This window comes from Meles meles, chromosome 1, assembly GCF_922984935.1.
Source record: "Meles meles chromosome 1, mMelMel3.1 paternal haplotype, whole genome shotgun sequence".
Lineage (NCBI taxonomy): Eukaryota > Metazoa > Chordata > Mammalia > Carnivora > Mustelidae > Meles > Meles meles.
Window position 1 is genome coordinate 37,387,233 of NC_060066.1, and position 25,320 is coordinate 37,412,552.

At 39.1% G+C, this 25,320-nt stretch overlaps 2 protein-coding genes across 3 annotated transcripts; one reads left to right on the plus strand and one right to left on the minus strand.

Moving 5' to 3' along the window:
• Positions 1-1,607: 1,607 nt before the first annotated feature.
• POLR2K (RNA polymerase II, I and III subunit K) lies at positions 1,608-4,205 on the minus strand. Of its 2 annotated transcripts, none has more exons than XM_045981755.1 (4): positions 4,078-4,205; positions 3,455-3,524; positions 2,612-2,704; positions 1,608-1,924 (listed from the first exon to the last, which is right to left on the minus strand). In XM_045981755.1, exons 2-4 carry the CDS (start codon positions 3,513-3,515, stop codon positions 1,902-1,904), a joined length of 177 nt encoding a protein of 58 aa, XP_045837711.1. In that variant the 5' UTR covers positions 3,516-3,524; positions 4,078-4,205; the 3' UTR covers positions 1,608-1,901. The 2 variants fall into 2 exon arrangements, with proteins under 2 accessions (XP_045837711.1, XP_045837718.1); XM_045981762.1 differs by having other exon boundaries at positions 4,100-4,189.
• FBXO43 (F-box protein 43) lies at positions 3,780-24,921 on the plus strand. Its single transcript, XM_046007189.1, is given in 11 exon segments — positions 3,780-3,837; positions 4,042-4,282; positions 5,345-5,375; positions 9,778-10,375; positions 10,455-10,509; positions 10,702-10,740; positions 10,742-10,770; positions 14,370-15,828; positions 19,512-19,614; positions 24,366-24,569; positions 24,673-24,921. Coding segments are annotated over 11 exon segments (3,066 nt in total).
• Positions 24,922-25,320: the final 399 nt, after the last annotated feature.

Genomic DNA, 25,320 nt, shown 5'->3' on the forward strand with positions numbered 1-25,320 from the left:
TGGATTTGACTCAATTTCCATGCTTTTCTCATGGACATGCATGTCCATAGTCACTGGTAGGCAGTTTAAGTAGAGGACAAGTTATGTGTTAACTCTAAGCTCAGATTTACTGATATTTATACTTATAGAACACTATTTGAAAGTCTTTTTTTAAAGATCTGCTGTTATTTTTGAGAGAGAGGGAGAGAGAAAGAGTGCGCGCATAGGGGAGGGGCAGAGGGAGAGAGCCTCTATGCTCAGTGCAGAACCTGACACTGGGCTTGATCCCATGACCCTGAGATCATGACCTGAACTGAAACTAAGAGTTGGACGCTTAACCAACTGTGCCACCGAGGCACCCCCAAAACAATCTTTTAAAGCAATTTTTTTAAATCTATTTTACCTTTTTTTCCCTAAAAATTGTCCAGGTAGGCAAGAGGTAAAATGACTTCCATTTTTATAGATGAAAGGGACACAAAGAAGTGACTATTTGAAATGCTGGTCTTGAGTTCCATTGGTAATACGTTTTCCACTAAACCCGTCTAGTTAACCAAATAATAATATTCAATTAAACCAATGATACATAAAATGCCTATAATAAAATCAAAACAATAACATCATCTGAAGTGTTAAGGCTTCTTTAGGGGACTGCCATATTTATTGAGACTCTTTTGTCTGAAAAAGACAAGGTCAAGAAGAAACAGAGCTGAATTACAAAAGTATGAAAGGTATGGCTAAAGGAAAACCTTGACCTAGGAAGCACTCTTTAAAAATCTGAGCATGGTAGTACTTTGTATAGCACTTAAAACATTTATAGAACTTAGTATTCAAGGATGGTAATAGAAATACAGGTGCTTTTTTAAAATGCCACAGTTAATTTTTTGAATGTCAGAGACACACACAGCTATTAGTGAAGGTGGAATATACCTAATCTTCAAAATGAATGTTAGGTGACATCCCATAATGATGGAATCCTGGAACAGATGGAAGTATCTGAGTATCCATATCCCTAAGATCAGGGCAAAACTTTTAAACATTTGTCCATAGGCCAGTGTAAACCAGTCCCTATACATATTTTTTATGTACCCTGAAGGCAGAATTTTTCACCTTTCTGAGGTGATTACACCTCAGAAACTACACCCACCTTAATAATCTGCTTCATCCACTTTACTGCAAGTTGATTTTTCCTTACAGATGCAACCATAGAAGTTTCTTTTCCCTCACCCAAGACTTAAAATACAGTCAAGGCTTATATACAAATACAGAAGGCCTACATCAAGTAAAAATGAAAAATTTAACTCAAAATAATGCATGCATGCTAAGTACATTGGTATACTCAATAAAAAATGAAGCCGGAGAGTTTACAAAGTTGGTGAGGTAAAACAATAGTTTCCAAGGAACTTACTTAATCAGACCTTCACTAGAAAACATTTTTAACAAGGCCCCCCAAAGATTCTAGGCCTTAATTAGAAGTGTGGTTTAGGGAAGCACTTTAAACTTTCACTCTGTGTCAGATCACATATACAATAAAAGTTATAAATCACGTAATTTTTTTAAAAGACTTTATTTATTTATTTAACAGAGAGAAAGAGAGGGATAGCAAGAGAGGGAATACAAGCAGGGATAATGGGAATGGGAGAAGCAGGCTTCCCTCGAGCAGGGAGTCTGATATGGGGCTCTATCCTAGGACCTTGGGATCATGACCTGAGCAGAAGCCAGACTGAGCCACCCAGGTGGCCATAAATCACGTAACTGAACAAAAAACTTCTTTATAGAAACTATCAAATAAATATCTACATACAAGACGGTTTTTAAAATGAAATGTTATTTGTATTCATAAAGATATATACACTAATCAAAAGCTATATAACATTAATAGTAAATCCAAGTACAAATGAAGATAATCCTCCAAATTCCATGTTTCATCGAGCATCAAAAACCACCACTGTATTAAAATGAGTTAAGGACAAAAAAAATATTTAAAAATTATATGAAGGATTTAACACTTCCAAGTCACTTTCTCTTTGCAATCAGCTAGTTATTTAATCTACAGTGTATAATAGATTGGAACTCAGTATTTACTATGGTATTTGGAAATGGGAAAAAAAAAAAAAGACTTCAATTTTTATTAGTCCCCTTTCCATGTCACAAAAGACTAATGCACCAAAAAAACCTAAAGCAATGTTATCAAGGTAACTTAGCAGTTTAAAAAATATTTTAATTGTACTATTAATTACCACATAACAATGTACTTTCAGTCTTGTGGCTAATTTGTAAACCTTACTTTATCCATTAAGTAGCATTATACACAGTATTTGTATTTATTTCTCTTTGTATAATTTAGTTTGTCCATAAACTCAAAATCAAGGAGTATAAGTAAAATTCGGATCCTGTAAAAAAGGCTTATGAGAACTAAAGTCAACTAATATTCAGATATTTAATATATGCCTCTACACTGAATTTTTATTCTGAACATAAAAATTAAATGATTATGAAAATCCTAATCGAGCCCCTTTTTTGGTAGTCTGAAAGTTACTACCTTTTTTTAACACCAGAAATTAGTGTTTGACTAACAACCCAAGCATTATTCTTCATGTCCACCTACTTCATATTTAGCAAGTTAAAAGGATACATCTTTTAGTCCTTTTCTTGTACATTATTCTGTATCCACATTCTCTGCATCTGATTGGATCCCTGGATTTTATTTCATTTTCTGTGTGACATTCTAAAAAAAAAAGGCATGTTTATTCAGTGTCTAAAGGGCAAATAGGATAAAAAAGCAAATTATCTTAACTGTATTTTTCACCCAAAGCACTAAAATGTACTCAATCTTAAGAGTAAGGTGCCATGACCATGCTGAAAAAAACCCCACAGACCCCAAATAGCCTCACTTAGGTTAAGATGCTAAGTCAGTAAATCCAGTAAACCAAGGCTTAACACTTAACCTAACTGCAGTTTCAACCATGCAGAAATGTAACCTCTGACCAGTCACCATGGAAATTTCTTTGTCAGCATTAGGGAATTTACTGCTTTTCTGTTCCTCCTCTTAGAAAGGCCATCTTACCTAAAACAACGGATTCTTTGCTAGTACTTTCCTTTTTTCCACTCCTCTCTACCTTTAAAAACCTTTCTTTTTCTGTAGCACTTTGGAGCTCCTATCTACTTGCTAGACAGGGTGCTGCCTGATTCATGAGTCCATTAAATAAGCCTATTCCACCTTTAAAATGTACTCCGTTGAACTTTTATTATTTAACAACAATATACTAAGGAGGAAAGAAAAAAGAGTTATGGGCAGTGCACTTTTTCTTGGACAGAAAATGAATTCTTAATGAGAGAACTCTTTTTTTTTTTAACAGTTGCTAGTATTCTGCTTTATAAATTTAAAGATGAGAGACTCATTTAAGACAAAGTTAAATGTAATTACTTCAAAACTCTGAAGTAAAACACTCCTACTTTATGTAAGTTCTATTCTTACCTCCGCAGATATATATCATTGGCTGCTGCTTTGGGGGTTGAACGTCCTTCTGGGTGTCCATTGATAACCCCTGAAATCACAGACTCAAATACTGAGTATCTCAAAAGAGCTCCTCACAAATCCAACCAGGCCTCATTTTTCTCAGGGAAACCGAACAAAGTCCCAATTCCTAACCTGTACTTTTTCAAACCCTATGGGTACAGCTAATGGACGAAAAACACAACGTATTGCGCTCTTACCCCCAAACTGGACACAATAACTTTACACATACTATTTCATTATCATCTTTACAACAATCCTAGGAGCTATTACTCTTACTTTACACATGAAGAAACCCAGCCTTGTAGAAGTCAAGTTGCGCAGAGCTATTCAGCTATTAAGAGGTACGGGGACTGGGATCTGACGGCAAAGTTCGGTTTCCGTTTAACCCCAAGATCTACTTTTCCAAAATTCAGCAGAAGGCAATAAATTACATCCTTCAACAAGGGAACGTGCGAACCGAAAATAAGGGGAGAATAACCCCCAAAAGCCAAACAGGGCAAAGGATTAACATCATCTACTCAATTCCCAGCTTCTCCCAATTCTAGTCCCATACCGGACTCTTTTAACCTTGAGGGTCTTACCTGTTTGGGTTCAAATACTCACGTCTAAATACAACCCGCCAAGTCCCAAACCACTCAGCCCGAAGAAACTCCGTACTCTAAAACTCCCGGCGGATTATGGCTGCTCGTCGGGTCTCAGCCAACTTCCGGCGCTGGCATATGACGCCTCTAGTCCACGCCCCTTCCGCCCCGGGCGTGGCAGGATAACCCGGATTGTACAGAAGCGGTAAAGAGGAGAGCTTTGTGTGTTAGGCTCTGTGGGGGAGGGGTCTGTGTTTCGCCCCAGCTTATTTTACTTTTCAGGATAGCAGAGCATTTCAGTAGTTCCTCAAATAGGAGGAAGTCTGCTTTTCTGATTAATTTAGTCAGCAGAAAGTAAACTTTTCCAGGAGGGCTGAGGGTTAGAATAAAAAGCGAAATGACAGCTGCCCCTGGAATCCTAGGCTGACCGTTACTCGGAGGAACACGGAAGGAGTGACTCCATCATTGATTTTCACTTAAAAAACACTTTTCAGGGGCGCCGGGGTGGCTCAGTGGATTAAGCCGCTGCCTTCGGCTCAGGTCATGATCTCAGGGTCCTGGAATCGAGTCCCGCATCGGGCTCTCTGCTCCGCGGGGAGCCTGCTTCCTCCTCTCTCTCTGCCTGCCTCTCTGCCTGCCTCTCTGCCTACTTGTGATCTCTCTCTGTGTCAAATAAATAAATAAAATCTTTAAAAAAAAAAAAAAAACTTTTCAGATTGTTTATCCTTGGTACCTGTGCTGGGCCGGTGGAGCAGGCGCCCCCTATCCACATAATTTCATTTTTGCTTTTTGAAACGTTCGTAGGCTCCTGTCGTCCCTCTGACCTTCTCCTTTTACTTGTTTTAAAGGAAAGGCTAGGGGCGCCTGGGTGGCCCAGTTGGTAGAGCTTCCGACTCTTGGTTTCGGCTCAGGTCGTGATCTCAGGATCCCAGTATCAGGCCCTGCACTCAGCCTGGAGTGTTTGAGATTCTCTCTTTCCCACTCTCTCTGTCCCTCTCGCTCCTGCTGTCTCTCTAAAATAAATTAAAAAAAAAAAAAAAAAAAAAAGGCGGTACGAAGGCAGCTACATAAATTAATTCCACTTAAAACTGAGGGATATTGGTAGCAGTCACTATCCATTGATTAACATTATGTACATCGCATGTATTCCTCCCTAGATGAAACAAAACGGTCTGCGCAGTGGAGGTGTGTTTTTTGAAAGATCAAAATCAGTGAGATTAATAGAAATTGGATTAACAATGTTTACATTCGTTTGCTTCCTTCACAGGTTTTCACTGATAACAGAAGGAAGAAGAAAAGTAATTAAAATTTAGGAAATATTTGTTTATAGTAGTTATAGTTAAGCAGAGAAACAGACTTCTTTCTCCCCAACATGTCTTTGATTTCTTATTAAGCAGGATATACTGCTTTCTAGTCTTCCCTCCAGCAACCGAGAACTTTCAGCTTCACCTTTCACTTCCAAAAGGAGTTCGAATTGATAGCACCTCTACAGACCAGGTTGGGAGATTTGACTTCATCTTCTTGGTCTTCCTAGCTGCCCATTTTTTAATTTCCAGGGGAACATAATGGATTTTCTTGCTGCTTCCTTCACAGACAGGCCAACATACAGAAGTATTTTGACCATTAGCTCTCAACCAAAGAGAAGAGGGTAATGCAATAGAACAGCCAACACAGGCTTTCCTACAAGAATTACTAGCTAAGGGCGCCTGGGTGGCTCAGTGGTTTAAGCCGCTGCCTTCGGCTCAGGTCATGATCTCAGGGTCCTGGGATCGAGTCCCGCATCGGGCTCTCTGCTCAGCGGCGAGCCTGCTTCCCTCTCTCTCTCTCTGCCTGCCTCTCTGTCTACTTGTGATCTCTCTCTGTCAAATAAAAATAAACAAAATCTTAAAAAAAAAAAAAAAAAAGATTCTCTCTCTAAAAAAAAAAAAAAAGAATTGCTAGCTAAAACTGTTGTTAAAAGAGAAAGATGATGGAGGGGCGTCTGGGTGGTCAGTCAGTATGTGCCTTCATCTTAGGCCATGGTCCCAGAGTCCTGGAATTGAGCCCTGCATTCATCTCCCTGCTCAGCCTTGGAGCCTGCTTCTTCCTCTCCCTCTGCTGCTGCTGCTCTCTCTGTCAAATAAATACGATCTTTTTTAAAAAAGAGAAAGATGATGGAGTGATCCAGAAAGTATAACTTCAATCATTGCACACTTTATGGGATTCTGACTCTCCAGTTGAGGTATCAAAATGATTCTGGCACATAACACAGTCTATGGAGATCAGACTGGATCAGCACATGTAGATCCATAGAAATGGATCCTGGGACCCTGTGGAAGGGTAGGGTAATTAGAAGTGGTATCAAGGAGATCCAGAATTTCAACAAAAGTCCATGTTAATGCTAGTTCTCAATCCAGCACCGGAGCATGGTCAATGGAATTATTAACACTGGTAACAGCTAACTTTTCTTGAGCACTTACCATGTGCAGATATCACTGCATTGCTCTCTCCAAATGAAGGCAGTTTTCTTGTTATCTTGGATACTAGCGCTTTTAATTCCTTAAAATATAGTTATGGAGATGCAAGTTGCTATTTTCCTCCCTGAATCTGTTTTTCATATTCCTTGGTCTTCTTTTTTTTTAAGTATATGAGCATAGCTTGAGTTATCGTGATTGGAAAAGTCTTTCATTATGTTTTGCTGGTTGGTCCCCCAAAGAAGAATTAGATCTTGTGGAAAACAGATGGGGTTTAGAATTCTAAGTTCAGTAACGGGATGACAACCAATCCAGAAAGGAAGCAAAAAGGCCAAAGATTATGGTGGGCAAAGAAGACGAAAATATGGCTTAGTTATTTGTATTTGGAGTATATGAATAAAGCCAGGGCAAGCTACAGGTAACTAGGTTCCTTTTTGCCCTTTTGGTTGTGGGCAGGGGGGAGAAGAGTAAAAATTATTCTTAGGATAGAAGGGAGTTGTGTTATACTTTTCTGCTCTTTAGTCATGATAAAATAAAAATAAATTAACTAGAGAAAGAGAAAACAGCAATGTTTAAATGATGTTTGGGATTTTGTGGATTTTTTAAAACCATAGGCAAAATTCCTTGCCCTGTTTACATTATAGTGGGAGTAAGGATCAGACACTAAACAAGATAAGTAATATGACATTTTTATTTTTTAAATTTTCTCGAAGTAGTTTATTTGTCAGAGAGAGAGAGAGAGTGGATAAGCAGGGGGAGCAGCAGGCAGAGGGAGAAGGGGGGTCCCCCTGAGCAAGGAGCCCTAGGACTTGATCCTAGGACCCTGGGATCATGACCTTAGCTAAAGGCAGATGCTTAACCAACTAACCCACCCAGGCATCCCAGTAATATGAAATTTTTAGAAGGTGTTAAACTACACAGAAAATTCAGCAGAGAATGAGGATTGCAAATGCTATGATGGGGGAACGGCAAAATGGCTGTAATAGAGAGGGCACTACTCACTCTATCTTGGTCATGTGGGTGTCTTCTAGACATAGTACCTTCTAGAGAGGTGCTATCTTGAAGCATGTATAATTCACCAGTTCCTTACCTTACCTGTAATCCTACATGATTACAAACTTAACAACCTCATACTAAATTCATCTTATTTTCTTCCAAATCTGTCCTCTGTGCTTCCTCAACTCCTGCCCCATGCCCTTGATTCTGCTAACAGAATATGTTGAGTCCAGGTTCTTCTCCAACCCCACTGGCTTCCAGAGTCATGCAATAGCTCCCTAAGTGGTCTCCTTGAAACCACCCTCACCTCTTTTCCTTCTGCTCTCCCTTCTGCCACCAGAGCAGTCTTTCTAAAATTAAAATGCTCTGCAATGCCTAGAGGATCAACGGACTCACAAATGGATCTGAAATTCTCCATGACTTGGCTTCCTCCCCTTCTCAAAAAAAGAAAAAAAAAAAAACCAACAAAAAACTTTTTGCACTTTCCTCAAATAAATCTGAGTTTCTAGGTATAACGAACTATTTAGAGTTTTCCCAGCTATTCCAAGTTTCCTGCTCTTGCACATTTGGAGATTGAAATCACCTGTTGTCTGACTTTTAAATGGTCATTCATCTCAAAATCCACCTCAAATCATGGTCTTTATAAAGTTAGCCCCATCCCTTCTCCTTCCTTACGGTTAGTTGATCCTCTTTCCTTGGTGCTACTACGTCCCTCTTTTACAGTGCTTGTGAGCCTCTTAAGGCCGTAACTGTCCTGTGCTCATCTTTGTATTCCCAGTACCTCGCCTAGTGACTGGCAGAACTTAGTGTTAATGAGTTTGATTTTGGATATATTTCATTTTGGATGACTAAAGGGCATCCAGACAGAGAAAGAAATATCCAGTTGGAGGACAGTGGTGGTAGCTGCTATTATTGGCTTAAAAGTGATGGGAGAGGTTCTGCATAAGAATTATGTAAGCACAGGGACGCCTGGGGGCTCAGTGGATTAAGCCACTGCCTTCGGCTCAGGTCATGATCTCAAGGTCCTGGGATCGAGCCCCACATCGGGCTCTCTGCTCTGCAGGGAGCCTGCTTCCTCCTCTCTCTCTGCCTGCCTCTCTGCCTACTTGTGACCTCTCTCTCTGTCAAATAAATAAATAAAAATCTTAAAAAAAAAAAAAGAATTATGTAAGCACATAATGGTAAAGTTAACCAAACAAATAAAAATGCTGAGGTAGGGGGGCACCTGGGTGGCTCAGTGGGTTAAAGCCTCTGCCTTTGGCCCAGGTCATGGTCCCAGGGTCCTGGGATCCAGCCCCCGCATCGGGCTCTCTGCTCAGCAGGGAGCCTGCTTCCCCTCCTCTCTCTCTCTGGCTGCCTCTCTGCCTACCTGATCTCTGTCTGTCAAATAAATAAATAAAATCTTAAAAAAAAAAAAATGCTGAGGTAGGCGGTCTCATTTAGGGAAAAGGCAGAGAAAAGGGGGCCAGAAAAGGAGACTAGCAGGAAGCTGCCAAGAGCAGAAGGATGGAGCTTTGCATAGAGTAGGTGTCTGGTGAATAATATAAAACATCCCATCTAGCATGATCAAGCATAACCTCATGTAGAGATGCTGTAACCCAGTTAGTCATACCCTTCAGACCTCATCCTGTGTTTAGCTCTACTGCTAAAAGGCATCATTCAGTTTGTAACCTGCTTTTTTTTTTAATATTTTATTTATTTGACAGAGAGAAATCACAACTAGGCAGAGAGGCAGGCAGAGAGAGAGGAGGAAGCAGGCTCTCTGCGGAGCAGAGAGCCCGATGTGGGGCTCCATCCCAGGACCCTAGGATCATGACCTGAGCCGAAGGCAGAGGCTTTAACCCACTGAGCCACCCAGGTGCCCCTGTAACCTGCTTTTTATACCTATCTCAGGGAACATTTTCAAGAGAATACTCGCCTGCATTTTTTTTTTAAGATTTTATTTATTTATCTGACAGAGAGAGGTCACAAGTAGGCAGAGAGACAGGCAGAGAGAGAGGGAAGCAGGCTCCCTGCTGAGCAGAGAGCCCAATGTGGGGCTCGATCCCAGGACCCTGAGATCATGACTTGAGCTGAAGGCAGAGGCTTAACCCACTGAGCCACCCAGGTTCCCCTCGCCTGCATTATTTTTAATGCAGGACCCACTATAGGATCAATGGCCTTTCTATATAATGCTCCCCGAGGTGAGAATGGGGAGAGGCGGAGCCCATGAAGTTAGAAAGCCCGTCTGAGCTTTGGGTCGGGGTGGAAGGGTGGGAAAAGGGAGGACGAGACCCCCTCCGGGGAAACGGGGTCCCGGCCGCGGCCTGCGGGTCGCGGGGCGGCCGGCAGGGGCGCCGCGGAGGCGGAGGAAGGGGCGGCGCGGGGCGGGGCGGCGCGTAGCGGTTACTCAAGGCGGGCAGTTCAAACCGAAGGAGGGAAACGCAGCGGCCCCACGCGAACGTGGCGTGGGGGTTGCCATAGCCAGGCATCCCTGGGGCCGAGGCGGCGGCTCCTGCCCGGCGCTCCCAGCGCCGACTGCCTGTCTCCCCTCCCGCCTGGCCCCGCGGCCCGGTCGGTGCGGGCGCGTCTCGGTCTCCAGGTGGGCGGGAGTGGGGGGGCCCAAGTGTGTGTGGGCTTTCGGGCGGCCCCGGGCCCGGCCCCACTTTGCTTTCCAGGTGCTGGGACTAGAGAGGTGCCCGGAAGCCGATCTCTTAGCCGCTCGCCCCGCTCCAGGGGACGCCCCCCCCCCCCGCCTTTGGGTAGCGTTCTGCGTCCTGGAGGCGGTGCCGAGGCGACCCCCCCCGTTCCCCCGCCAGCTGGGCCTTGGGAAGGTCCAGGAGGGACTAACGGGACCAAAGGACGCCCTGGTGAGACCGTTAACCACCCACCGCTGATAGCACCTTGGGGGAGTAAATGACAGCGCTGCGGCTTACACTGCATTTTCAGAAAACCCGAATTTGGGAAGGTTCCTCAGTTCCCAGACTAGCTGGAGAGAACAGGGGTATTGAAATTACCATTATCTGGAAAGCTGAAAGAAACTCAGAATGATTTAGGCCTTTTCATGTGTTAGGAATAATCCGTGCAGTGTGTACTTTATGTACCTTTCTAATCTTAGCGGTCATCACGCTGCTGCACGTTTCAATCGTCCAAACTAGAGTTTTTGATTGGTAATACTTTGACATGAGTTTTAAAGGCAAAGTGAAAGATTTTCTTGTTTGGAAACTCACCTAACTGACATCTAAGAACTCAAGACTTACTGATGGTAAGATTTTCCACTTTAACAAATGAAAATTTGGTTTTAATATAGTTAAATAGTATTACATTCTCTAACTTAACAAGTGGTCTTGAATTATAGTTGACATACAATATTACATTAGTTTCAGGTGTACAACATAGCAATTCTATATTTTTATACATTATGAAATGATCACCTTGATCGGTCTAGTTATTATTATCTAGTTATATATCTAGTATGATATATATCATTATTATATAATATATATAAGTAATCTAGTATGATTATCTAGTTATTATCTAAGTTACTACAATATTATTCATTGTATTCCTTATGGTGTATACATTCCCAAGGCTTATTTATTTTATAACTGGAAGTTTGTACCTCTAATTCCCTTCACTTTTTTTTTTTCCCCCTTCACTTATTTTGACCACCCTTTACTCCCATCCCCTCTGGCAACTTCAGATTTGTTCTCTGTATCTATGAATCTGTTTCTCTTTTGTTTGTTTTGTTTCTCAGATTCCACGATAAGTGAAATCATATGGTATTTGTTTTTGTCTGACTTATTTCACTTAGCGTAAGACCTTATGAGTCCATTCATGTCACATAGGGCAAGATTTCATTCTTTTTTATGACAGAGTAATATTTCATTGCATATATGCACCGCATTTTTATCAGTTCATCTATCAATGGACACTTAGGTCTCTCCCATATCTTGGCTGTTGTAAATAATGTTGCAATGAACATAGAGGTACATATATCTTTTCAAATTAGTGTTTTTATTTTCTTTAGATAAATAGCCAGAAGTGGAATTGCTGGATCATATGATAGTTCTATTTTTAATTTTTAAGGAAACTCCATACAGTTTTCCACAGTGACTGCACCAATTTGCATCCCCAGCAGCAGTGCGTGAAGGTTCCTGTTTCTCCATATTCTTGCCAATTTTTACTTTTTTGAGAACAAATAGAGATGTGTTCTCAACACTCAGGAGCCTGGTGTTTAAAAAAATGAGTATCAAGGAGGCTCATTTGATTAATTAGTGAGCTGTTGAATCAGCAAAATTAAGTAAGTCAATGGCCATTTCAAAATTTTGCATGTCTTTTTAAATGATTTAAAAATTAAGTTTTGAAGAACCAAGTTTTGTTTGAGACCAACATCTTGGGATAATAAAAAGATGGTCTTGATGACAGAAGAGAAAGCACATTGGGGTAATTTCAGATGAATAGATGAACAGAAAAAAATTTTTTTTGTTTATATGTGTATGTTTATATCAAGTGGCTTATGGGTGGTAGTGGGAGAGCATATCTGCCTTCCCATTCTGTTTGTAACCATTTGCTTGTTTCCCAAATTCTAGCATGGTGAGACACCTAGTGGTAAGGTAGAATAGTTACAATGCTCTAAAATTTAAGAAGGATTTCTTGACCTAGTTTTAACTTGCTTTATAGACTGATTCTCAAAGATGAGGAAATATTCATGGGTGGAGGTGCAGTGTGAAAGTTCATTATATGTCATTAACTTAATATTTGGAAAACAAAATTGTCTTGAAGCATAATACAAGTTATAGAAAGCAAAGTTTGATTATCTTGGCTGGTAAGCATGTACAGAAGATAGCAGTCATTCTTATGGTCTCTGGTGATATAGATCAGAAAATAACATGGATGAGATTTACTAGAATGAAATATAAGTTTAAAAGATTGAAAAACACTTAGATATTTTGCCCAGTAGTAATCATCCCATGATCATTTTACCATAAAAAATCTTGTTTTGTGATTGAAATAGCATTTGTTGTTGTTTTTAAAAACTCGTTCACTTAAGCACTTAATTACTAGGCATAAATATATTACTCATTCATAAATATAAACTCATTCACTTAGGCACTTAATTAACCTAGGCATAAATATATTACTTTCCTATTATAGACAACTAAAGTATACTTTCCCAGGATCTTTTAATAGAGAAAAATCATGCATTTGGTCTGGAGAAAACTTTGAAAGAATGACAGTTTTCTTAGCGTTCTTTGAATAATCTGGAGAAATACCAGAAACTATAATTTTCTTCCTTTCACACCCTTTAAGATTTGAGTTTTGAAAAAGAAGGAATGTGATAATACTGTTAAGAAAAGGTTGAGGAACAGACCTGTACCCCTGGGGCAAATAATACATTATATGTTAATAAAAATAATTAATAAAAATTTTAAAAAATAAAATGCAGGAGTTGACTGCTGAAAAGAACAAAACGCTGAGGAGAAAAAAAATCAAAGAGAAAAAGTAAATTTAAAAAAAAAGAAAAGGTTGAGGAGTATTTCCTAGTGTTGTTCCTTACACATATAATTACTGAGTAACTCATTAAGTAATTACAAAGTAATTTACTTGAATTCTGTAATTGTAATTTCAAGAATATTATTAAGGGTGAGTTTCCCACAAAGAGTTGTCTGTTATCTGTGAATTCAAGCCTGCAACTGGACCTGATGTCTCAAAATAGTTAGAAAATGAGACAAGAATAATATGCCAGGTTTGTAATGGCCCTGTATCTCTGAGGCGCTGGTTCAATTTGGTTAGCTCAAGAAGAATATATTAGTAATTTATCAATCAGCCAAGGAGTCTTTGCAAAGTTATGAGTCTGGGAGCTCAGATCTTGAGAATGGTCATGGGGATTGGATTTCTGTGAGAGGCCTATGTTACAAGTGTGAATAACATTATCCTGGCATTGCTTGGTCAAGTTGCAGTCAAATCTAGTGGCAGCACTCATTTGACACATTTCCAAAAACATGTTCAAAAACTGGCATAAAGTTCTTTTTTTTTAAAGATTTTATTTATTTATTTGACAGACAGAGATCACAAGTAGGCAGAGAGGCAGGCAGAGAGAGAGGGGAAAGCAAGCTCCCTGCTGAGCAGAGAGCCGGATGCGGGGCGGAGCCTGAGACCAGGACCTGAACTGAAGGCAGAGGCCCAACCCACTGAGCCCTCCAGCGCCCCTGGCATAAAGTTTTTTTGAACAGCTTTATTTAAATACCAGAGCTTTGAAGGGAAATATCCAACTGATATTGGCCAGTATGAATAAGCTAGAATATTAAAACTATTATTATGTGCTTTAGTGCTTTAAAATCATAAGGTAATAAAAATGATGCTGCCAGATTTCTTTCCTCAAGTGTAGTTGAAGAAAATGTTTGTGCGTAGCACTTAGACTATGCTTAATCAAATTATCTGTGAATATGTATAACCCCCAAATTTTGGTTTTTATGATGCTAAAAGTTGGGTAAAGTAATATACAAATGAGTATATATTAGAGTAGATTTATTTTTTATTTATTTTTAAAAAGATATTATACATTTACTTGACAGAGAAAGAGAGCACAAGCAGGGGGAGCAGGCAGAGGGAGAAGCAAACTCCCCGCTGAGCAGGGACCCCCCCCCCCCCACGTGGGGCTCCATCCCAGGACCCTGGGATCATGACCTGAGCTGAAGGCAGACACCTAACAACTGCCCTAGATTTGTTTTTTAAAGTAACTTTTCTTATTGCCATAGCATTTTCTATTATTATTCATATTCCTAACAAGTAATATATTTTGGTATAAGCTGCTAGGCTACTCATTTCAAAGGAAGAATAAAATTTGTTTTCCCTTTGTAGAAACAGAGATTTTGAAGATGTCAGAGAGACGTTCAAGTCAAGCTTGCCCTGGAGCAGGAAATGAGGTGGACCATCCTGCTATCAATTTCGAACACGCCAGCTTCAGAGACGTTTGCTCCACATCTTCATTTCAAGACAGTGGCTACAATGAGTTGTTACAACCTTGCAACTTTGATAATACAGGTAAAGAATGTTTTGGAAAGAAAGAAAAAGGCCCAACATTAATCCATGAACATCCTGAAACTTCAAATCTGGGCTTAACTCATCTGTTAGAATCTCCAACTCAAAAGAAGAGATTTTTCTTTTCTAGGAAGGAGAATGATAAAACTCCAGAACTTTGTGAAACCCCTAAAGTCAGTGGAAAAAAATGTTTACTGCGTAGAAGGTTGGACATATCTTTTTCTCTCCTAAAGGGGGACTTTGAATCACAAAATAGTTCTCTAGAAAGTAGTATAAACCAAGTCCTCAACTTAGAAAAAAATATTCCAGGCAGTGCTTCAAGTTTTCCAAGGCAAACCAGTTTTAGTCCTTTAGTTACTAGTACTTTGAAAACAGAAGAAGCAACTTCCAGCAGTCAAAAATTGAGACTTAATTTTTCTCAACAGAAGACTTCCACAGTTGATGATTCCAAAGATGACTGTAGCCTATTTGAGGTTGAATGTATATCTCCGATTCAGGGTAATAGTTTTAAAGACTCTATCACACATGACCTTAGTGATAGCAGTCTATTTGTTAATGATGAGAATACATATCCCAAACTTCTGGACTCCTCTGCTAGTGGAACATCTTATGGAACAAACGAGAACTTATGTGTGACTCCAGTAAGTAGTCTTGTAGCAAAGATTAAATTTAATGCAAGTCAAAGGCTCTCTTCTTCAGCTGAAGTGAAGGGCAATATTTCAACACCTGAAGACAGCGGTTTTAACTCACTTTGTTTGGATAAATCAGAAGATTCCCTCTCTGACCAGGAGGGTTCTTTTCGAGAACTTTGGAAACAAAAGGGAACGGCCAAAGTGGAGGACACCATAAAAAAGTCAAGGCATCTTCGAAGGCTGAGAAGATTGTCCACGCTTCAGGAACAAAGCTCACAATCTGAGACAGAGAGGGACTCTGACTTGGAAGCAACACCAGCAGCTGCTTCAGACACCTCAGAGAATCAGCTGAGCAGTAACAATGAGATTTTAAGCTTTAAGAATTTATCAAAGACCCCAGCCCTGCAGTTAGTGCATGAGCTCTTCATGAGAAACAAAAGAAAAAGATTCCAGCAAAATGGTCCTCATGAATGGTTAGAAGAGAAGGATGGGGGGCAAATAGCCATACTACAGTGTGTCCTTGCAGGACTGATTGGCAAGAAAATGGGTATAGAAAAACTGGACATCTTAACAGAACTAAAATATAGAAATTTAAAACATATCCTTGCTATGGTTTTAGGTTCCTTGACTGCAGAAAACCTATGCAGGTAAGAAATAAAAATTTTTTTCTGAAGTAAAACTTCCTTATCACTTTTTTTTTTAAGTTGGAAAGCTTTTCTATGAGTTGAGTAGTTGTCCTGTTTTATTTGTTTTGTTTTATTATTTCTGTCTTTATCAAAGTGTTTTGTGAGCTTCCTAATAGTGGTTTACTGAGCTTCCTAATAGAGCTTACTAATATAGTTACTTCTGTTTGAGTTCTTGTTTTAGGGGCGCCTGGGTGGCTCAGTTGGTTGGGGGTCCGACTCCTGGTTTTGGCTGGAGTCAGGTTGTGGGGTGGAGCCCTGTCTTGGGCCTGGATCTCAGTGGGGAGTCTGCGGGGGGGTTTCTCCCCGTGCCCCTCCATTCCAACCTCTGTTTTTCTCTCTTTAAAATAAATAAATAAATCTCTTAAAAAAAATGAAATCCTGTTTTAGAAGCATCAGTGTAGTCTTCTGGATAAAGTTCATGTCACTGTCATTTGGGAAGAGAGTTTCTAAATGTTGAACTTCAAATTTTCAAGATGGTAAGCCGTATTTCACAAAAGTTATTTAATGATTTAATAGTTCATATCTTGTGGTCAGATTGCAAATTGTATTAAAGTTATGACACTTGGCCAGAAATAATGTAAAGTATTATGGTGACTAAGAAATGATAACATACAAAGGATACCATTTAATTATTTAATCTAAATTCTAGAATCCAAAATGATGGATAGCTTTCATTTTAGGGCTTAGTTTTTCCAGAAACCGAGAGAATATGGATTAGTGCATTTTCATTGTTAACAGGGCAGTGTAAGGTGGTTACTTCTGGGAATTTCAAGGAATTAGAAACTGAAGAATTTCTGTTAACAGAAATTCTAGTATATTGGATGCTGCTACATAAAGAGAAACAGACATTTAGGAGGGCTGAGGACAGAACTAGTGTTACAAAGACTAAAGTGAGACTGTGTTCATACTGGCAATTTAGGGAGTTGCAAGACTATCAGAAGACAAGACCCTTGGGAATGCCATGGCTAGGAAGGAGGCATTTTTTTTTTTTTCCTCAGGCCTTCTCAGACTTTAATGTGCATTCGAATCCACAGAGGATCTTGCTAAAATGCAAATTCAGATTCCTTTGGGCTGGGGTTAGGGCTGCAATTCTTCACCGCTTGTAAACTCCCAGGTGAGGCTGATGCTGAAGGTCCATGCCCCACACTTTGAAGAATAAGAACATCAAATAACCTTTCTATATACATTTCCTCATTGACCTTATCACGAAGGACATCCTGAGAGTGGCGGACGAAAGTCACACAGGCGTTGGCCACGTCCATCCCAGGTTTCTTGATGTGTAGTACCTGCCAATTTCCAGGGACTTCTGCAAGGCGACAGTTGGGGAAGGGTATGTAGGAGCGTTTGTGAATTTGATTTTTGAGAGATATGTCAAGAGTTTGGGTCATAGAATCCTTGCTGTTTTTATGGCTACTACTTCTATTAAAGCCCTTCTTTACCTTTTCTCTGCAAATTATTTGTAGGCTGTTGTAGAGAATTGTAGAATTTCATAGCTGGAAGACTTTTGAGACATCTAGTCTAAACACATATTTTGTAGAAGAGGAAACTGTGTTCCAGAGAATTTAAGTGACTGGCCAACAGTCATTCAAGGAGATAGGAATATATCTAGGTCTATAATTGAGCTCTCTGATTTTTTTTTTTTTTTTTTTTTTTTTTAAGAGAGGGAGAGGTAGGGGCAGGGGCAGAAGGAGAAAGAATCTTAAGCAGGCTTCACGCTGGGTGTGGAGCCCAATGCCAGGCTTGATCCCACAACCCTGAGATCATGACCTGAGCTGAAATCAAGAGTCAGACGCTTAACTGACTGAGCCACCCAGGTGCCCCGAGCCCTCTGTTTTCCAATCTAATACTGTCTCACAAACTCATGTTAAGATTTAAGGCCTTTCTAAATAAACTTGACCCAGAATGTACTTGGTGTAATCCAAGTGGGACATAGTGTACCTGTATGTATATGCCTTTAAAAAAATGTTTGAATGAGGGGCGCCTGGGTGGCTCAGCGGGTTAAAGCCTCTGCATTCGGCTCAGGTCATGATCCCAGGGTCCTGGGATCGAGCCCCGCATCGGGCTCTCTGCTTGGCTGGGAGCCTGCTTCCTCCTCTCTCTCTCTGCCTCTCTGCCTACTTGTAATCTCTATCTGTCAAAAAAATAAATCTTAAAAAAAAAAAAATTAAAAAAAAAATGTTTGAATGAGGTAAATTGTTTAAAAAATCAAGGAGATGGCTGAAATATAGGAAGTTTATTTTTATATGCTGTAGTATTTAGATAGAGACCAGTTAAAAACTTGGGTGATACTTTTGGGTGCTTACTTGTGGGAACAGTTGATATTCGGTCATATTTTTGTAATTACCTCTTTTCCACAGCCCTCCAAATGCATAGTATTTGTACTGCAGAATGCGTATATAAGGTTAGCAGAGTTGATTCTTTTTTTTTTTTAAAGATTTTATTTATTTATTTGACAGAGAGAGAGATCACAAGTAGGCAGAGAGGCAGGCAGAGAGAGGAGGAAGCAGGCTCCCTGCGGAGCAGAGAACCCGATGCGGGGCTCGATCCCAGGACCCTGAGATCATGACCTGAGCCGAAGGCAGCGGCTTAATCCACTGAGCCACCCAGGCGCCCCAGCAGAGTTGATTCTTGGTAATGTGCGAGATTATGGTCAGTTGAAATAACTGTGGCAAATACCCAACTGCATAGCTCATTTCTGCCCTATTAACAGGTGACTTCCTGCCTTTTCCTTCCCATCAATCTGATACAAGTCAGTTAGGAAGAGGCAAGGCAATTGAAGTGGCCACAGTAATCGGAAGGACAGTATTACCTTCTTAACAACAAGCGACCTTTTTGTAATTGTCTGATCTTATTCCCTTTGAGTGATTTAAGTTAGAGTAATAAAAAAGACCAGATTAACAGCTGAGAGATTATCTTTTCTTTCATAATTTGAATAGCCAAAGTTATTGATAAATGGGCAATCACTGGATATAAATTGAGGTTTTTTGTTTGCTGTTTATTTTTTTATCTGCTTCATTCTTATCAACTTTGGTTTCTAAAACAGGAACTTTGTAGTGTTACCCATCATAATGATTGGCACTTAGTATGTCCAGTGAATTATTGATAGTTCTAATGTTTGTTTAAACAAAATGATAAATTTGTTAAGTGTATTCATAGGAGAAATAAACGCCCCTTGTTCTGTCTGGATGATAATCATTTTCTACACGTTGTGTTCCAAAGTTTTAATTTTAGTTGCACATTTGAATGTAAATCCTCTTAATCAGTCTCCCAGTGGACTCATATTGGCTTTATATGAAAATATGTTTTTCCTTTAACCATTTGTAAGATAATAATGTATTATCTATTATTATTGTAATATAATATGTATATTATATATATATTATGTAATATAATATGTAATATAATATGTAATATAATATAATGATAATATAATAATGTATTATCACTGATATAATGCTGGCATGTACTTAATATTTTAATGGGAATTCTTTCATATGGTGAAACAATATGGAACAACAAGGCAGGTCAAGTCATATTTTACTGTCCAAAATCTTTAAAACAAGTTTTTCTTATTAATTTCCATATGCAAAAAATGTTAATTTTGTGGAATATGTGCACTATAAAGACCAATCATTTTGTTCTAGTGTTTGGAAAGTGAGCAGAAATTGGCGTGAAATTATTGTTCAAGATAAAAAAGCAAATCGGAGGAGGAAATTTTATATCTCACAACTGAAAGCAGGTTCTGAGGTAATGTATACAATACTTTTCTCAAATGGCTTTGTAAAAATAATAATCACAAATTGCCAGACAACCTAATTTGGTTTTCCTGCTAGCTTTTAACAATTTTCATTTAGCAAACATTCCATTTCCTTCCAGTCCATAAGTGAAGTAGACTGCCTAGCATCAAGAGCGTCCTAGGGTTTGTTGTTGAAGTGTGTGTGCTATTAGCAGGGTTTGAATACCAGTGCTCTGCTGGATCCTATTCATAATTAGATGTCCTTATAGCATTTTCTGTCTAGTCTTTTAAGTGGATACTATGTGCCAGTTGCTCAGATTACAAAGGGTGAACCTTTCTGAAATGGTGCCCACTCTCTTGGAGCTCATGCCCCATGGGTGATACAAATAAGCAGGTGATTATAATACAGATGTGTTAGGGGCAGCCCAGAGTTTTTTCTACTGAAGCATTTTATTTATTTATTTATCTATTTATTTGACACAGAGAGAGATCACAAGTAGGCAGAGGGGCAGGCAGAGAGAGAGAGGGAAGCAGGCTCCCTGCCAAGCAGAGAGCCCCATGTGGAGCTCGATCCCAGGACCCTGAGATCATGACCTGAGCCGAAGGCAGAGGCTTAACCCACTGAACCACCCAGGCACCCCATACTGGAGCTTTTTTTTTTTTAAAGATTTTATTTATTTATTTGACAGAGAGAGATTACAAGTAGATAGAGAGGCAGGCAGAGAGAGAGAGAGGGAAGCAGGCTCCCCGCTGAGCAGAGAGCCTGATGCGGGACTCGATCCAGGACCCTGAGATCATGACCCGAGCGGAAGGCAGAGGCTTAACCCACTGAGCCACCCAGGCGCTCCCATACTAGAGCATTTTAAAGGGGCATTTGATACTTGGGAAGCAAGAGAAGGCTTTTCAGAAGAAGCACAACTCTGCTGAGACTGGAAGAACGGAGTGAGTGGCTTACCGAGTGAAGACGGGGAGGAGCGTTTCCGCAGAGAGGGTAACATCGAGGAAGGCCTGGAAGTGAGTGAGTGTGGCAGACAAGCACTGGTAAAGCATCATAAGCTTGTATTTTCTTGAAGATTTGAGAACCAGCTTTGAATTGGCAAGAAAAGTTCTGCAGTTCCGAGCGACACTACTTTGTGTCCTAGACATCTCATAACTCTGGCACCCGTGTGTACTGTATATGCAACTTTCAGACCTTTCTTGGCCATCAATATTAAGAGAAACCACAAGAGTTCACTCTTATCCTTGTTCTAGTAAAAAGCATTTAATGACATAAGTAAATTTCTAATTTGACAAAATATGATAATTGAGCTGACACATGATTTAAACAAATATCAGTACCTAGATACAGATTGGTAGGTTTCTCATTACGATGAAATATCAGGGACTGCACCTAACTAAAATGTTGACTTTCCATTTTACTTTGAAGAAAGTTTTAACCTTTTTCACCTATGATATTGCTTTATAACTTACAGTTCCTGGCCACTTAACTGCTGCAGCTTCTGGCCCTGGGATCTTATAATCGAGATAATATAAATTACCTTCTTAACTTCTGATCTTTTTAGAGTGCTGTTCTATGTGCTAAGGACTTACTTTAAAAAGAATTTTTTTAAAAGATTTTATTTATTAATTTGAGAGAGAGCAGCAGAGAATCAGGCTCCCCACTGGGCAGTGAGCCAGACTTGAGGAGCTGGATCCTAGGACCCTGGGATCATGACCTAAACTGAAGGTAGACTTTTACCCAACTGAGCCACCCAGAAGCCCTTAAAAAGATAATTTTTTAAAAGATTTTATTTCTTTATTTGAAAGAGAGAGAGAGAGAGGGCACAAACAGGGGGAGAAGCAGGCAGAGGGAGAGGGAGAAGCCGACTGCCTGCTGAGCTGGGAGCCAGAGTGGGGCTGGATCCCAGGATTCTGGGATCATGATGTGAGCCAAAGGCAGATGCTTAACAAACAGAGCCACCCAGGTGCCCCCGAAAAACAACTTTTAAGCAAGCATCTATTAATATTAAACTGTTAGCTCCATGTACATTGTACATCCTACAAGGAAAGAAATGTGTTTGTGTTTGGCAACACTTAAGGTAATTCTAGATAAAATATTCTGTCTTCATCTCCAGGCCACCACTTCTTTGTTCTAACTTTATTTCTTAAAGGACTATACTTTTTACTTACTTGAACCTTTTTCTCTTATTATAGTTTGCTTTTTAATTTTTTTTCAAAGTAAAACAAGTACATGGTTTAAAAAGTCAAATTGAGCTTCAAGGCTTATAACAAAACACAATCTCTTGCCTGTCTCTTCCTACTCTTGATTCTTGTCCCAAGTTAATCACTTTCAATTCTTCATTTGTTCATTTTCAGATTTACTTCTACATTTCTAAATTCTTTCTTTTTTTTTTTTTAAGAATTTGTCCTCCAACCTCTCACCACTTCTACCACTATCTACCCACCCACACACCCACCCGTCTCTCTGAACTCCTTTCTCCTTTTCTCCTGTCTCACTAATATAACCACACCACTATTTGGGAGTGAATCAGAATTAGGTGCTGACATTATTAAGACTGTGTTGAAATTATGAGTTTTTGACAGTTGAAACATGCAGTACACTAGGATTACACCTTTTTTTCTATATAACTTTTTTTTTTCCAGAGTTAATAATTGCCTAGTTTCTTTCTTTTGTTTTGCTTAGTGTTTCTCTGTACAGATCCCCGATTCATCTCCTATTATCCACCAGAACTGGAAATCTCCTCTGTGTAAGTCCAGACAAATCAGGTATTCTTCCTGTTCCTTCCTTTCCCTAGAGACATCCTTCCTGGTGCACTTTGCCATCCTATTCTGATACGGACCAGTTGCTTTCCACATGAACTATCTTAATGTGTATCATTGACCCAAACAGAAACATTGCAAGACAAAGTTGTTTGATGGTTTTCCTCATACTTGTGTAATGTCTCTGAAATCTCCTTATGTATAAAAGTTAGAAGGCAAACACCAGCTACATGTCATAGGATCTCAATTTCATCTATTTGCTTTGCAGCTGTGAGAATGAGTGTTAGAATTGGGATACGCCTTTTCCACCGAATTTCTTAATTTACTGTATTCCTCATTGTTCTCTTATAACCATGGAAATGAACAACCCCACGGGGACTCCACTCTCACATTTAAATATCTTCCTGTAACATGATATGACCATCTCTGAAAAATTTTGGCCCTCACGAATATGTGCCTTGGTTGCCTGCTTTGCCTCCTTTGCTCAGAGAGGGAAGCACACGTTTTAAACTCTAGGAGGCCTGGGTTTAGACTGTTTTATTCACTTGGCACCTTTAGGAGTTCTATAAATATTTGTTAAATAAATGAATATTTATTCTGTAGCTGAAATGTGTTTCAACGATGTATCTCTACTCATTTTGTTGGTTCATACACAATAACTGTGTTTACCAACCGCATTGAAATCCATCAAAATTTTGGTATGCTGTTGTGTCGTGTTCTCGCGTCCTAGGCTGCAAGTTATTTATACAAATGTCCTATAAAGAAATGTATTGAGTCCTTGAAAAAGTTCATTTGTATTCATTCTCGTTTTAGAAAACCAATATTCATCCATTACACTTATGCCTATGTTGTTTTAACTGTTAATCACAGAATTTTTCACGACCAGCTAATCTTCTCTCCTATATTTATCATTCTATAATTTCTCTTATTTTCTCTCTCCTCACTTTTAGGAGACAATTGTGGCAAAGGGAAACTATCAAGGGAGAGGAAGCACAGTTTTAGGTAGACTCATGAGGAAATTCACTCTCAGTACATTATATTTTGATAAATGTTCAAGAATGCCAATTTGTTAAAAAAAAAAAAGAAAAAAGAAACTAAAAACCTTATATTTTTCCATTATCAACCTGAACAAAATAGAGGGCTTATTGAAAATATTTCTTGGCTGAATATTTAAGTAATGTGAAAATCCAGTTCAGAGAAGAGATACCTTTTTTCTCCTTTTAAAATATCAAAGAATTTTTTTATTAAAATGTAAGTATAAAAATGATTCTAGTATTTACACATATGGTAAGAACTAACTAAACCAATTAGATTTCATGGTCTAACCAGGCCCATTATTCTTCTGACATGTGGCTAAGGTAAGAAATCTTCAAAGAATTCCATGATACCCCATAGCAAACTTTACAAAGATTTGCCTCTTCTTAAACCTTGACTTAAACAATGAATCTTGGAACACTGAAAAAATAAAATAAATTCTTTAAAAAATTAAAAGTTAAAAAAAAACAAAACAAAACAAAAAAAACAAACCTTGACTTAAAAGAGGGGTTTGGCCAACTCCAGTCTGTGGGCCAATCCTGTCCATCATTTCTGTTTTTAAAGTAAGTTGCTTTGGAACACAGCCTTGCCCTTTCATTTACATATCACTACAGCTTCTTTTGCTAAAATGGCAGTTGAGTAGCTGTGACGATCTGGCCTGCAAAATGTAAAATATATACCACTTGGCCCTTTTCTGGAAAAGTTTGCCAACCCATGCCTTAAACAGAAAAATACCCAATCATGCAAGCTTAAAGCTAACATTTATTGTTTTAACATTGTGCCTCTATATTTCTTTGACATTTAAGTGTTAGATAAGAGATTTTTCGTCTAAAAAGGAAAGTTTAGGGAGAAAATTCTAGTGGAATTTAATGTGAAATCACTTTCGGTGTTTAAATACACGTGCATCAGAAAACTGTTCTGGAACTTTTGATATTACGGTACTGACCCCTCTTCTCTTTTACCGCAGGGAGCTAGAGTAAATGTTGAGGATGCCGCCACTAGGCTCCATCTTTTAAATCGATCAGCTCTAAGATCCGTGCAAGCTCAGGCTAAGATACCAGGTTCTCAGAAAGGAGACGTTTCAACCTTTTCTCCTTGGGGAGAAGTTTTGACACCTATAGCAAGTTCTTCTGTTACCCCCTTAAGTAGTAAACAGGAAGAATATGTTAAGGTGAGTATTTCTCATAAGTTATTAGAAATAAATATTTAGAGTTTGAAATAAAGTGATTCTCTGGATGAAACTGGAAGATTTAGTGTGTATGCTTTCACTGCAGGTTGCCAAAACACTATTTATTGATGAAGCCTTAAAACCTTGCCCCAGGTGCCAATCCCCTGCTAAGTACCAGCCATATAAGAAAAGGGGACTGTGTAGCCGCACAGCCTGCGGTTTTGACTTTTGTGTGTTATGTTTGTGTGCTTATCATGGGTCTGAAGAATGTAGTAGAGGAGCAGCAAAGCCAAGAACTAGAAAAGATGCTCTTCCAGGAAGTGCCCAGAGTAAGCGGAATTTAAAACGCCTTTAAAGAGACTCTCAAATAAAAGAAGGATTCCCCCTAAACAACGTTTTGTCTGACTTAGAATTATGGCTATTTTGAAAGCATGCAACATTTCCCATTAATGACAGATGGTGATTTATTTCCTCTTTTGTATATATCATAATCTATGTCTGTATTCTTTTAAGTGATGAGTTTGAAAAAATTGTATTTTACTGTGTCACATTTTCCCATTTTAATAAATGTTTTTAAATAAAGAGTTTTTAATGTTATATATATGTATTTAACTGTTTCATGTAACCTTTGAAAATTGTGCATTTCATCACTCTGTGTTGAAATGTTCTTCAATCACTTTTTAAAAATAGTTTTCCAAGTAATATTACAAAATTTGAACTTGAGACAGATGGCCTTATAGATTTGGACAATAAG

What these genes read in the sequence shown, in the direction of transcription:
- POLR2K (XM_045981755.1), bottom strand. Translation starts at nt 3,515, where the DNA reads ATGGACACCCAGAAGGACGTTCAACCCCCAAAGCAGCAGCCAATGATA. An exon ending in AATGATATATATCTGCGGAG is followed by an intron (nt 2,705 to 3,454) that starts GTAAGAATAGAA and finishes TTTTTTTTTTAG; the next exon opens with AATGTCACACAGAAAATGAA. An exon ending in CAAGAAAAGGACTAAAAGAT is followed by an intron (nt 1,925 to 2,611) that starts GTATCCTTTTAA and finishes ATTTTAATACAG; the next exon opens with TGGTGGTTTTTGATGCTCGA.